General features: G+C 38.3%; 1 protein-coding gene across 1 annotated transcript; it reads left to right on the top strand.

The window, feature by feature from the left end:
* The first annotated feature begins 1,814 nt into the window (after positions 1-1,814).
* On the top strand, positions 1,815-8,331 carry LOC139958842 (melatonin receptor type 1B-B-like). The gene is made up of 2 exons (XM_071956221.1): positions 1,815-2,248; positions 5,563-8,331. Exon 2 carries the CDS (start codon positions 5,710-5,712, stop codon positions 6,760-6,762), a length of 1,053 nt encoding a protein of 350 aa, XP_071812322.1. The 5' UTR covers positions 1,815-2,248; positions 5,563-5,709; the 3' UTR covers positions 6,763-8,331.
* Positions 8,332-14,771: the final 6,440 nt, after the last annotated feature.

The raw sequence follows: 14,771 nt of genomic DNA, 5'->3' as shown, positions 1-14,771 counted from the left end.
GCAATGATCATAGTTTGAAATATATCTGCAAAGTCAAAAGGCTGTTTCCTTGAATAATTAAATGCAGAGCTGCCTTTCTTAAACCAGAATGCAAAACTGTATGGAGGTTTCATGGATGACTTCGTCGTAACAGGGTAGGAGCCAATGTTATCCTTGTAAAACATCATGACAAACCTTTTGTTTATATGAGTTCTGCAGATATTGTTGACCCTTTGTGAATTTTGAGCTCACAAATATTAGGCCTAATACATTAATACTCAAAATGCACCTTCTTATGGGAGTAGGAGACTTTTCAATGTTACATTTCCTTAGGTATGGTGGTCACAACGTTTTCACCTGAGACTGTGTCATTTTGAGTATTAATGTATAAATATTGGCGAGCTCAACATAAATTACAACGATTGTTAGCCCTAATTACTGTAGGGTGTATATACGAACCACTCGTTGTTTGTCTCTGAATAGATGTCGTATTCCGGGAAATTTCCTTGACAGTGGAAACACTGTCACGAACTCATGTTATGCAATAAGATCGTTGCCATTATTACTAGGGATAAACGCCATAAACCCCATTGCGAAACAAAGAACCAACAGTATATGTGCACTTCGTAGTTTTCTTTCATGCAAACGCAAACGTAGAAAAAGTATTCCTCTGCTATATCTGCTAAAATGTTGTGGATATTGTGCTAACCCAAAATTGCCTCACGAAAGTTACACCCATACATTAATGGAACGACCGTTCAAGAGCAAAAATCGGAATTGATTCAACAATATACATCATTCACACATGTCGTATTTCACATACAAACTGTTGAAAAGTTCAAATTGCAAATCTGCCAAGTAGTCCTTTACAATGAATGACGAACTAGATCGCGAGCCTGAAGTAAATATTTGACTTGATCAAGTCTCCCACGGGTGGAATAATTTCACAAAATGACGGGAAATTAAGATGGAAGGCATTTTGCTACTCACACCAAAACGCAACGGCCTACTGGTCATGAATACTAAACAGTTGAAAACAAATGTCACAATCATTGCACATGATCTGTGGCCTTCATTTCATCATAACTGAAACTTCACAGAATACCCTGTTTTGGGCCCTCACATGACGACAAAACTTTCTTTCCTGAACAACTTTGGTTCACCACCATTGAAAGGTTTATATACACAACATTTGGACAAACGCTCTAGGAGGAGTAGCATTTTTCTACGTGTTCAGAAAATAAACTCAAATGGCCTTCAAAACTATATTTAAAATAACTGGGGAAAAATGATCGCATGTATGAAAACTGAACTCATGCAAACCACTCACGGATTTTCAGCCAACTCGAATGAAAAGTGACGAAATGGCAGTCAACCAAACACGACAGCAAGTGTCCATGATCTTCGCAAAATAAGGTCACAACCTATATGAAGGTTTTAATTGTTATAAGGAGACCTTAATTTATAAATATTATAACATTATTTAGATTTTTTTCTTTCCGTCCAAACCGCGATATTTCCACCTTTTTACTGACACATTTAGTAATAGGGAACAGAACATCTCTGAGTATGATCAGAAACCAATTTCTTACATTCTTTCTTACTTTCTTTCTTTCATTCTTTCTTTCTTTCTTTCTTTTATTGATATAGGCTAACACAACTATATTATATATCATATACATAAAATTATTTGAATTTGTTTATCGGCTTTACTGCTGTTGGCACTTGAGTTCCTTGTATTCCGTTTGGTCACATGTTAGGTCTGTATACGCAACTGAGTGATCAAAGATCAGTCAAAGGTCACCCAGTTTCCTTTTACTGCGGTAATCCTTTGAACCCCACCTGGAATGTATGTGCGTAAACTCAGCACATATTTCCATTTTTATGGAGATTTGCCCAGAGGCTCTCAGTAGATTACACCCACCGAAGTTAGACCACAATTATACCAAATCACTATTAAAATAACTTCGGAGATTCTTGATTTCTGTCTATGTTTGCTTTCAATTTCATATTCTCAGTGGTTGGTCTCAACTTGACTCACCGACGGACGGCCAAGATGTATATTATCAGTTAGAGAATCGTATGCATTCCAGATGTAATTATTCAGTGATAATACGTAGGCTACATCGAAAAAAAAATCATAGCGAAACAAGTATAAAGGTTTGCTAGGCACTGACGGAAAGGACTTTCGTTAGAAGGCCTCCCATGTATCACCCTTGCTGTGTTAATACAAAACAACCCGACTATACTTGTGGAGGCATGCTTTAAGGTAGGTGTCATAGTTTTAATCAGTGGCATCTTTATTCATTACTTAGGCCTAGTACTTATAAGAGTAACACTTTACTGCTAACAACGTCGATATCTCTGTTTTAATGAGGCAAATCTGATTCTGTGACGTTCCAGTTTCAGCTTGATCTTTTCAGTGCCCCCTCCCGGCCCTCCCCCACCCCCACCATACTTGCCGCTATAGAAAGTGTACACCAACTTATCAATGTTGTTTATCTAATTACTACGATGCGTGCAGCCGCAAGAAGCTTTACGATTACTCCACGAGTATGCCCCATCCACCTCTGCAGCATCTGCAGCCCTAACCAGGGTACCCCATGACAATCCCCTTACCTGTATCACATTTATACTCAGACTTTACTGTAGCTAAAACTGAACTGAATCGAAGCTCATGCAGTTCTACTAATAAATTAGTGTCATATTGTCACGGTCCCTACTCTACCCGCTTTTCCTAAACATTTATCAAAAACTGACAGATCAGCAACAAACCTGAATTAAAAACAAGTATAAACTGTGGGCAGATATGTCACTCTTGAAATGTCAGTCCAGGAGCAAAGAAAACGTATTAGTTTTCGTGATTCTCATCTTTACAATATGCAACTTTAAGACTAAGGTGATGGTCAGGTTGCTCAGATTGAGGCTCCTCAGAGCAGGCCTAAATGCAACAGGTAATTAATTGTTTTATTAAATCAAATAACTCAATCAAAACAAGTTCTTTTAGTTCCAATATGAAAAAACACACCCTTTCAATATCACTTGTACTTGACAAATTTGTAATCTATTGAAAATATATTACTGTGGCAATGAAAGTACTGTGCTTTCTATAGAGTTCAGTGTTGCGTTGGAGCAACTGACTAATGGTCTGTGTGTTGTAACACTATGTGTCACTTTTATTAATGAGCCTCAGATGGCCATTTCTCAAAATTACAAGTGGCACAGAAATATAACATGCACTGATGGCAAAGTTTTAATTTTCTATACAACATATGAAAATTAAGTATGCTTCTAGACTCAGCCTTTAATTCCCGTACTCGGTAATAGTTGTTCATAATTACATCTCGTATAAGCTGATCACGTATAGGCAAATGTTTGCTTTATAAAGGTAAATATGTACCTCAGGTGTCACTTCTGAGCAGCCGTCACTCTCTAACTATTAATCCTCCTCTCTCCTTCTTAGTATTCATTTTCTGTTGTGTTTTGTGCGGGTGGGTGCCCGCGTTTTTTATGTAAACATAGTAAAAAAAAACATCATAACGTTCAACAGACTTAGTTATTCCTTGTCACAGTTTACTTGGGTACGTTTAGTGGTACACTAAACGCAAAGTTTTCAAGGTTTAACTTTATTGTTATTATCAACAAGATACTTGAACTCATGTGGGCCTATAGATCAAGTACATGAAGTTCATAGCGTTTATTTCGAGTTTACTACGTTTGCAGGATATGAAGTTCTATTGACTTCAATGATCTTTGGACTGGATCCCATAAGGTTCTTGAACAGTTTGGGGTTCTAGTGCTTTTCAAACCAGTATGAAACACATCATTGGAACCTAAAACGAAAAAAATATGCAGAAAAGGTCATACATTTCATTTACAACAGGTTAAAACAGGTTCTGTATTAAGTTCACTGTCCAGTGCTTTCACTCAAACAAAAGTTTAAGTCAGGCCCCATAAACAAAAGTGCATCCGACCCGTTTCTTCGCATTCAGTGAAGGGTTTTAATTATTGATAATTTACCTAATCGAACCAAGTTTTGACAATTTCATGAATTAATATCTACAATTAACAAGAATGCAAAATGCATTGAGGTTTCGATGTCTTCAATGCACTAGACTTCTGCTTGTTAGTATAACCAGAACTAGCTGTTACAATAACACTATGGCATGACAAACACAGGTCAGTCTACTGTACGTGGCTATACACACCGCCATCAAAAACAATATGGGTCTTGTACTCAATGTTATGAATCCACACACCAAGTATAAGAGGTATCCACGATTTCCATCGTTAGATATCATGTAAAAGGTTTTTCAGAGTTTGACCTCTGGTGACCTATTGGAGATTTGACCTCACCAGCAATAGGATACTTGTACTCAATATGGCAAATCCATTTACCATATATGAAAAGTATCCATGATTTCTACCATGAGAAATCATGTTATGGAGGTTTTCAGGCCTCGACAAATATTTTTAAAAGTACTCGCTATTTGGCTAAAAATCTACTCGACAAATTTCACTCGCCAATAGGCCTATGATTGTTGTTCAAGTCTCCAAAGACAAGTACAAATCTGCACCATCAATACTTTCTATGAACACATGTTAGGCAGTTGGGCTGATACATGGTGCTACGTAATTGCACATTGGAAGACTATGTTTCTGTGCAGTATGACATTTAAACTTTTTTTCCACAAAAGTCAGTGTTGAACAAAGTAAAACGTCGCAGAATCATAAATAAGCAGCTAGGCCTATACTGTTATGTCTTAAACAATTAAAGGTATAAGACGTCTGTAAAAACACATCCGAAGATAGCTTGGCTTCTGTTACATTAGGGCTCCTATATTACAAGGTATATACTATATACAGTAGCTAGGTGTGCGCGAGTCCTAAGCTTATACAGTACCTTACTGCTACTTTGAACCGCTACTCGATTAGTGCGACTTCGTACATTTGCGCCGTTATTCATTTTGTCTCTTAGCTGCAGATTGATGCGCGAAATAATATCGCTATTACTCCATTACACTGCCTAAAGCAAAGCGATCTAGCAGCAACAACAGCAAACTTGGCTCAAAATTCCTAAAATTGTTCTATACTTTGCGAATTATGACTGATAGCCAGTAGGAAAATGCCTTAAGAAATATTTCAAAGTAAAAAATCTAACTAGACGAACTGTTAAGTTTCATAAACGCTGCCTGGTCACAACGAAACTACATCCAACCTTAAATAAATACGACGGAAAACGTCCAATAGAACCGCTGTACTACAAAGTACTCCTTAAGTATATATATATATATATATATATATATATATATATATATATATATATATATATATATATATATATATATATATTTACATATATATATATATATATATATATATATGAATATATATATATATATATATATATATATATATAAATATATATATATATATAAATATATATATATATATATATATATATATATACATATATATATATATATATATGTGTGTGTGTGTATGTGTATGTGTATACCCCTTATTCTAGTAAACACTTGATGATAAGATGTTAACGAACCTATGCTCTATGCTTACTTGCAGATATATTGGAAGTTTGTGACGAAATTGCTGAACAAAGATCTCCTTGACTGGTGTAAATTGTGACAAGATATGACATTACTGCGATAAGTCGTTAACAAACGTCGGAATTGGAGTTATGTTTAGATCGCTATCCAACGAAGACTGAAGATGGATGCTGCGAGTGCAGCAAATATTACAATGAAACCAAGGCTATTGGTAACGTTAACTCCGGAATACGAACTCAGAGACCCAGTTCAGAGAATTGTAATAGCAGTTATCACGTCATTCATTAGTGTCATTGGTATCCCAGGCAACATTCTCGTACTGACAGCGGTTGCAACGTCCACAAAGCTTCAAACACCGACAAACGCGTTTGTAGTCAATCTTGCGGTGACGGATTTAGCCACATGTTTCATATTACCATTTATAGTCGTTGGGTTATTGAACGATGTCTGGCCGCTACCCGACCCCTTGTGTACCGTAGTCGGGGCTGTTGTGTTAATAGGGTTATGGGGAAGTGTTCTTAATTTAGCTCTTATTGCGTTTAACAGATACTACATCATTACAAAACCACGGTGTACTTACGACAAACTTTACTCCAAACGCAATCTAGCTATGATGTTATCAACGGCCTGGATCGTCTCGACTACTGTTATAATATTACCCACCATGTTTGGTATTGGTGGTATTGGATTTTCCGAACGGTACAAAGTATGCGCCACTGTCTCGACCAATCCTTATTCGGATCTATATGCGATATTAACGAGCGGTCTCGTTCAAGTTCCCAGTTTAATAGTTATTGTTACATGCTATGTCAAGATTTATCGATACATCACCATAAAAAGTCTCGAACTATTTCAAAACACAGAAAGAAGGTTTGAGATGAGGAAGACGTATGGAAATGGCCCCGTGAATGCTGCCACGTTTCGCCGACACGTTCAGGTCACGAAAAATCTTTTCATTGTGATCTGTTCATACATACTCTGCATAATGCCTTTCTCTATAGCTTCCTTAGTACCCCCCAGTTATCCCGTTATGCCTTGGGTATCTGCTCTCCTTATTCTAAATAGCTGTGTCAATCCAATTATATATGGCCTAAAGCATCCACAATTTCAAGAGGCATTTAAAAAGATAGCTCCGTGTTACCCGTGTAATAGGCGCATGACAACGGATCAAACGAAAAGCTCACAGGCACCTGCAAATTCTTCGTCCATGGCTTAAATTGACTTGCTGTGAAAAGCATTCACTCTCTCCTCCCCTCCCTCCCATCTTGTCCCCCGTCTTCCTCCTCCCTCTGAGGCCCAAATACTCCCCTTGCCTGAAGAACTCAGCCAAAGTGCCGCCGCTGGACCACTGGATCAGTAGAAGTTAATGCTCTGTGGGCCCTGGCAGTAGTGAAACTGTCGAGAGGAAAGAAAAACTTGCCTCTGAAATTTCACATTGCAGTTTTTGTCTGCAATTAGAGGACGCACCGCAAATCAAGTGTCATGTCCTATAGATTTCAATAACCGTACAACTGATCTCCTGCACACTGAACAAAGGTGGCATACATTGAACTTCTGTCTTCTGTTAACGACCAGTGCCGGTGTAGGTCAAAAGAAAACTGATATATCTGCGATTTGTTGCATTTGTTGAAAATGGGCAGATGGAGTAGACTGTCGCCAACTGATAGACTGACCTAACGTGTTGACCCGCTTTGACTGCCGCTGACCCCAGGGGCGGCGATTTGTTTCAAATATTGGGGGGGGGGGGCATTTGCTTGGATGCAGGCGAATTACTATCAAAGCGGAGCGCCACCATTGATTGGCGCGCAGCGTACAAGAAAATTTCTGGTTTTGATAGCCCCCCAGATCACCGGAAATGGCACTTCTCCGGCTTGAAAATGACCAACCAGATGTACAATTTTGTCTGACAACCAAGTTTTTCCCAATAGTTTTTTTCCATTCATAACCTTTTTCAAGATTGTCACCAGTCACACATCATGTTCGACCTCATCGCATCTCCTGTGGATCATTACTTTTGTAGGTAATTCTACGTAACGCCCCACAATACCCGTCAGCCCCACTTTTCAAGGTTTTAAGCCCATTATTTGTTCAGAATTTGAATAATAATTCACTTCAAAACATACCCATAATGTTGCACAAAATTTCATCTAATGGACAACTAATATAGAAAAACCTCCTTCAACCCCTAACAGGCCGGTCAAAATTGCACGAGTAGAGGGAATTATGATGAAGACTGTTGGTCAAGGAATATGCGAAAATTCACACAGTTAATTTATTGGTGTACAAATATATAAACCTCTTATAGCGGCTACTATAAAACATCGATATCATCAACAAATACCCCAAAAAATATACTCGAGGGGGAGGGGCGGTCTCCATCCTTCGCCTCCTCCCCCCCCCCCTTGGCTACGCGCCTGCGGTTAGATATCTTGTAGGAAACAGGCCAAATGGAAACCCAGTGAACCCATATCGATGTGGATCATATATATGATTGTACGTATTTACACTCATACACAAGAGATGTACAGACATTATGATAATAATCATGAGTGACAACATGCTATACGGTCACAGGTCACAGAAACGACCACGGAGAGTCATTTACCTCATGCAGCACGTGTTGGATGAAGTTTTAGCCACCGCCAAATATGATTTGGATAAATAATCTCACGCATTATCTTCTAATTATAGCCACAAAAAAAATTATGCCCCCAAATATTGGGGGGATATTAGATACTACCGTATATCCCCACCTAAAATATTGGGAGGACATGTCCCCCCCCCCATGATCGCCGCCGATGTATATATATATATATATATATATATATATATATATATATATATATATATATATATATATATATATATATATATATATATATATATATATATATATATATATATATATATATATATATTCCTTTTTTATCGGCAAACCAAATTTCATTACGGATGCGGTCCGTCTAGCTATTTATTTCGCAAAAAGGTAAACCTACTTTCGGTCATAATAACAAATTGTGGCACGGTTAGAAAGGCGCCTTGCGAGGAATTTGCCAAGGGAGAGGCAAAGCTTGTAGGCAAACTATCTAAGCGTAGCGCCACCATAAGTTGGCGCGAAGCGCAAAAGAAAATTTTGGCTGGAAATGCCTCCCAGATCGCTGGAAATGGCACTTCCCAGGCCTTGTAAGTTGCATCTAAGCATTTTCTATTTTCGAAATTACTAGCGATATCATAAAAAAAATACAAAAAGATATGCTAAAAAAAACAATGCCACCAAATATTGGGGGGGGGGGGTATTAGATACTCTATTCCCCACCTAAAATATTGGGGGACATGTCCTCCCCGTCCCCCCCCCCCCCCATTATCGCAGCCCATGGCTGACCCAACTTAAAACTGGCTAAGTAGTCCAAGTCTTAAGTAAACGCACACTGCTATTTAATCCACGATTATCCACGTTAATAGACGTTCGAGTTCAGTCAAGGCAGTGCGTGGCCAGTGCGATAGTGTTAAGTGCCCCCCCCCCCCCTCCTCGGGGATTTTAACCCTTGGTGTAATGTTTGCAATGGCAGATTTTACTGTATACAGTCCCTATATAGATGAATACAACTGAAAAGACGACACAGTTTAGTCTATCCCCTGCATTGGCCCTCTTTCCATGTCGGAATTGTGTCACTGTATGATTTGCCAAGCCTTATCACGTGAACTCAAAGTCAATTCAAAGTCAGTCAAGGTGGAAAAGTTTTTCCCAAAGAGGACAATTTTTGATAAAATGTCAATGGGACATCTGTCACACGTGCCCTCATAGCCATCGTCGAGGAACTTTAAAAGCCTGCTACTGGAGTGGTACAACTTTCCGAGCCTGTGTGTTTCCTTCATTTTTTTCTATGGGGGGGGGGGGGGTGAGGCAATTATGCATGATTAATAAATGAAATTGTGATCATAATTTTAAACTGTACATTTGCTTAATTTTTTTTTTTTTGTTGCGTATAGTTTCAGTAATTATGTTGTATTCACTTTCCTCAGTTATGCAATAATAGACAGTATGACAGTCGTTCAAAACTCACTAAGAAAGAAATATGATTTAAAAAGTCCCCTTATGTTGAACAAACATTCAAAAGCTGCAGGGAATTTGTGAAACGGAATGTACAGAGGATCCATTTTGTCGGAAAGTAACTTTGCGGTTTGCCCTCTTAAACATGAGGAGATTGTAAAATAGTGCGTTCAAAGTAGCATTGGATTTAGACTTTAGATTTTACCATATTTCATGACACACCTCCCCTCAGGTAAAATATTCATAGAAGATGTTAAATTTTCAAACTCAGCTCGTCTGAGCCACCGAAGATTCTACAAGTTTACACCTGTGGGGTGCACAAGGAGGTGAGACACCGGTCTTGGGTCAGTCGGGGGCTGTATGATTCTGTCGTGGGATTTTTTTACAATATGTGAGGGAAGATTTGGACCTCTCTTTCGGGTATAAGTCATCTTCAAGTTTTTCAAAGAGTATTTATTTGCACAACATTCCTCAACACGTAGGAAGTTGCTTCCCCTCCCCACCCCCCCCCCCCTTGAAATCCTGTGCACGTTATAAACCTCCCTAATTTCTTTGTAGGTTTAGAATAGTTCACTAAAAATAATAATCTAGCCTTGAGCATATACCGTGTATATCGTATATATCGTATATATATATATATATATATATATATATATATATATATATATATATATATATATATATATATATATATATATATATATATATATATATATATATATATATATATATATATATATATATACGATATATACAAAATATACGAAATATACGATATATACGATATATGCTCAAGGCTAGATTATTATTTGTAGTGAACTATTCTAAATTATTATATATTATTGTCTCCAGAATCTCCAATTATTTTGTTACAATGCTCCAAATGCCATGTATGCTAACTTGGGCGGCTTAACGTGGGATTTTTTTACAATAAGTGAGGGACAATTATTATCCCCATGGAAAGATTCCACCTAGCTGTAGCTGCCATAGCATAGACAGTTTCCTGAGATATGCATATGGTATGCTATACTCTCAGAGGTGCCAAAATGTGGACGGGAAATGTTTTAAACTGCACTATTTGTAATTTGGAGCTATTCTCGACTCAAAAAGTTGATAACTCCAAATTTTAAATTTGGGGTTAAATAACAAATTTCAAAGTGGTGTGCTTTTTCAATACTGTCATATGATATTAATATATCAGATGTTTATCCATTCAGCCACATTGTATTTCAAAATAAAGTTAAACAACATGCAAAATGATTCCGTCCACATATTGGTGATGTCCAAAGCATCATGGAACAACAAATATATGAAGTATGTTAAAACCCACAAGACTGCTTTGTTACTCTTATTAAAGCATAAGTAATCCCTAAACTACAATATGTACATGACACATTTCCACTCATCCGTTTTGATTTTATAACCATTTCAATTTTTCCGTCCATGTGTGTGATGTCCGAAACACCAGTGATGTCCGAAACAAGTTTTATGTAATATTGCCTGAAAAAGAGACAATAGATGAAAACTTCATATATTGTTACAAACATACATACTGCACTACTCAAAACTTTTTCCATCTTTTCCAAGTATTATAGCAAAATAACCTTAAAAGTATATATGCGTATAACTACTCGCCATGTACCTACGACATAGGAGCAACGGAGTTAGTGGTGTTTACAATGACTCTCGTGGTCAGCTAGTAATAGACGTAATACTTGCAAGTATGATTGACAAGGCTCGTTCAAAGTCTTGTAAGTGAAGACAAAGTTGAAAGATACAAAAGAGCAAGAGCGTGAAGCCATGTTCGGATGGATTTCCTTAGACATTTTAATGACCGTTGTGGAAGCCTACTGTTCATTGGCCGAAGTGAAAATCCTCGATAAATCGTTTTCATTTCTTGCATTCGTCGTTGGTGTAAACTCATATCCATCTATAATGTTGATGTTTATCTCAATTAAAATATGTGATTTCTACTGATGCAAATAATATAATGGATTGATCGCCTGCCTTCCACGTACAATAAAGTTTAGTGATATGCGTTGAACCGCCAAGTAAAGAAAGGACATATTGTATTGGTACAATAAATCAGGAAGCAACATTACTGGAACAAATTATGTTGCCAATTCATTAAAGTTTTACTATAGAATGCAGTTACAGTTTTAGAGTTACATAACAGAACAAAGAGTTAAACACTTCATTTGACACAAAATTAAAAAAATGAAGCTTAAAGACCAACTATTGAAACTTTTCGATGAACATAAACTCCCACCATTTTGCATGTATGTAATCCTTAACTCACTCCAATTACATTGCTGTAATTAACTTTATCAATTTCGGACGTTAAATACGTGAAAAATTGGATGAAAATTCAGCTCTTTAGGAAACCTATTTCAGACATTCCTGAAACATTCATAAGACATCAGGTGACCATGTGACGTCATCTTTGGTATACCGCACTCACAACAACACTTTTAGTGTGTAAAGTTGTATACTTGAGCTGCCAAAAACGTCAATGATATTACTCCTTTCCCCCGAAATGCCACAATTCTGTATTGTTGGAGGTTGCAGTTATACCTCAGCCAACAAAAGCGTCAGCTTTTTAAGCTTTCCGAGTAGAAGAACCGACGTAAAACGCCATAGACTTTGGATCAATATTGTGAGATCCACGCGGAAAGATTTTTCAGCACCCGGAGTATCTCATGCCCATGAATCCACATGCATGACCCTGCCGCGTATTTTCCCCCCAGGACGAACGTGGGTTTCAGGTTTTTCAGGAATTTACAAATTCGTTTGAAATCAGAGTTAGGGTTTAGAAAGTGGGTAATTTAACAGGGGCGTAGCGAGCGGGGGGTGTGGGGGGGTGTCACACCCCCCCAATAATTTGGTCGCCGTCGGCAAATTTTGGGTCTGTCGGCAAAAGGAGAAAAGGTGAAGAGAGCGGAAGGGAAAGAAAGAAGGAAAGCTGAATAGAGAAAAGGAGAACGGGAGCTTCTTCCGTGCCAAATTTGACTTAAAACATGCACCAGATTGCATCTAAGGACGTTTCAAAACTAAAAATTTTCCAAAGGGGAGGGGTAGACCCCTCCCCTATTTCAGTCACCACTTCCAGATCCGTCGGCAAATCAAATTTGACTTAAAATATGCACCAGATTGCATCTAAGGACGTTTCAAAACTAAAAATTTTCCAAAGGGGAGGGGGACACCCCCTCCCCTTAGACCCCTCCCCCATTTCAGTCACCACTTCCAGATCCGTCGGCAAATCAAATTCTCCACACCCCCCCAACAACAAAAAAACGTTCGCTACGCCCCTGAGTGGGTTAGGGATCTAATTTCTATGAAAATGAAGGATTGTCGTTCATAATCTGGGGTCAAAACTAGGAAAAGAGATTCAGAACATGTTTTTTGAAAAAGCGTCACATGTTTGGAATCCAGGGATTTGACGTTCACTACAAGAAGCCTATTGTTTTTTTGTGGATGTGAAAGGTCATTTGGAGTCACCAGAGATCAAATTGTGGAAACCTTGTTTTATAATCTACCGTATCTCCCGCCGACCAGCCTATGAAATAACATATGCGCTACGCCTCCTAAGAATAGGAGACTGATGGAAATTGGATAGCCTATTAGCTTTGGGCATCCGTAGAGTAAAGTTAATTCTCGCGAACAAACTTCCGTATCTTACATCGTATCGCCAAGCTGGCACTTTCGCTGCAAACATTGCATGCAAAAAGGTGTACTCTTGTACATACAGCAGTGCTATTGGAAGCTTTCCGTCGTATTTCGCAATTGTCGAGATTCAGTGCCATATAAAAACTTCAGGTTTGGATGTAATTACGTTGGGGAAATGACCAGGTGCCGTTTACGAAATTTAACTGTCGCCTAGTTATAGTTTTTACTTTGATCGATCTCAATGCGAATTAATTGTGTAAAACGGTCTTAGTGGGAGTGAATTCACGAGCTGTGTCTGGATCGGCTGTTGATCGCAAGTTGTGTAGTCTCTTCCACCAATTTCCTCATAGCTAGGCCTTAAAAGTAACGTCCGACTTTCGAAACGTTTCAGATTATGAGACAGGACAACTCGAACAAACCTGGCTATCCCTATGAGCAATTTTATGTAGCCTAGGCCAGCAACGATGGGGTAAAGTTGAGTTCGTTAACACAACAACGTGAAGAATACCAGTCAGAATACCAACATAAGATGGCAAATCATATAAATTATTTTTTAAGGCATTTTACTACTGGCCATTAGTTTTAGTTCGCCAAAACAAATGCGACAATTTAAGGAGTTTTGAGACAAGTTTGCTGTTATTACTGCAAGGATTTTTTGGAAGATAGATCATGCTCTTTCAACCTCAGATTTTCATTGTGTAAAAGATCGCTTTGATTAAGGCAGTGTAATAGAGGTGTAATGGTACTGTATAGGATTAGGACTCGCGCACACCTATAGCTACTGCAGGGACGTAGCCAGAAATTTGAGGTGGGGGGGGGGGGTGGGGGAGCAGAATTTTAAAAGGGGCACTTCTCACAAAGGGAGCATTATTACAGTTAATAGAGCGCGATGATGTACAAGGAATTTTCCCCCCAAATATGCCTCCCACGTTGCATGAAATAAACAATAATAAGACTATCGTTTTAAGCAGCAGACGAACTTTCAGAAAGATTGCGTAAGGTCGGTTAGCTTCCTTCAACCTGAAAAGAGGTCTTTAATGACATTTCCTGCTTTAAGTTAAATTTAATTTTTCGGGGTACTCAAAGGGGGTGGGAGGGGGTTGGGGTCGGGAGCGATCGCTCCTACTGCTCCCACTGGCTTCGTCTGCTACTGTATATCATACCCCTAGTGAATACTAGTGGAGCCCTAATGTAACAGAAGCAAAGCTTCGTTCTTTGTTGTTGAAGATGTTATATTTTTATTTGATTGACACTATAGTAGGCCTAGAGCTGCTTATTTACGATTCAGAGACATGTTCACTTTGTTCAAAATTTAATTTTGGCACCATGTATCTGCCTAACCTTTTTATTTATAGAAAGTTTTGATGTTGTAGATCTGTACAATGTAGAATAGCAGACAGAGTGGTGGGTAGATTTTAAGTCATGGTCGCCTAATAGCGAGTACATCTAAATTTGTCGAGGCCTGACCAGGCCTGACCAGTGCAACCATAAATTTCTATACTCACTTC

Source organism: Apostichopus japonicus, chromosome 18, assembly GCF_037975245.1.
Source record: "Apostichopus japonicus isolate 1M-3 chromosome 18, ASM3797524v1, whole genome shotgun sequence".
In the NCBI taxonomy this organism is placed as follows: domain Eukaryota; kingdom Metazoa; phylum Echinodermata; class Holothuroidea; order Aspidochirotida; family Stichopodidae; genus Apostichopus; species Apostichopus japonicus.
Note: the sequence above shows the minus strand (reverse complement) of the source record. Positions and strands in the feature narration are given on the sequence as shown.

Excerpts from the sequence above, each read along its gene's own strand:
- LOC139958842 (XM_071956221.1), top strand. The coding sequence starts at position 5,710 with ATGGATGCTGCGAGTGCAGCAAATATTACAATGAAACCAAGGCTATTG.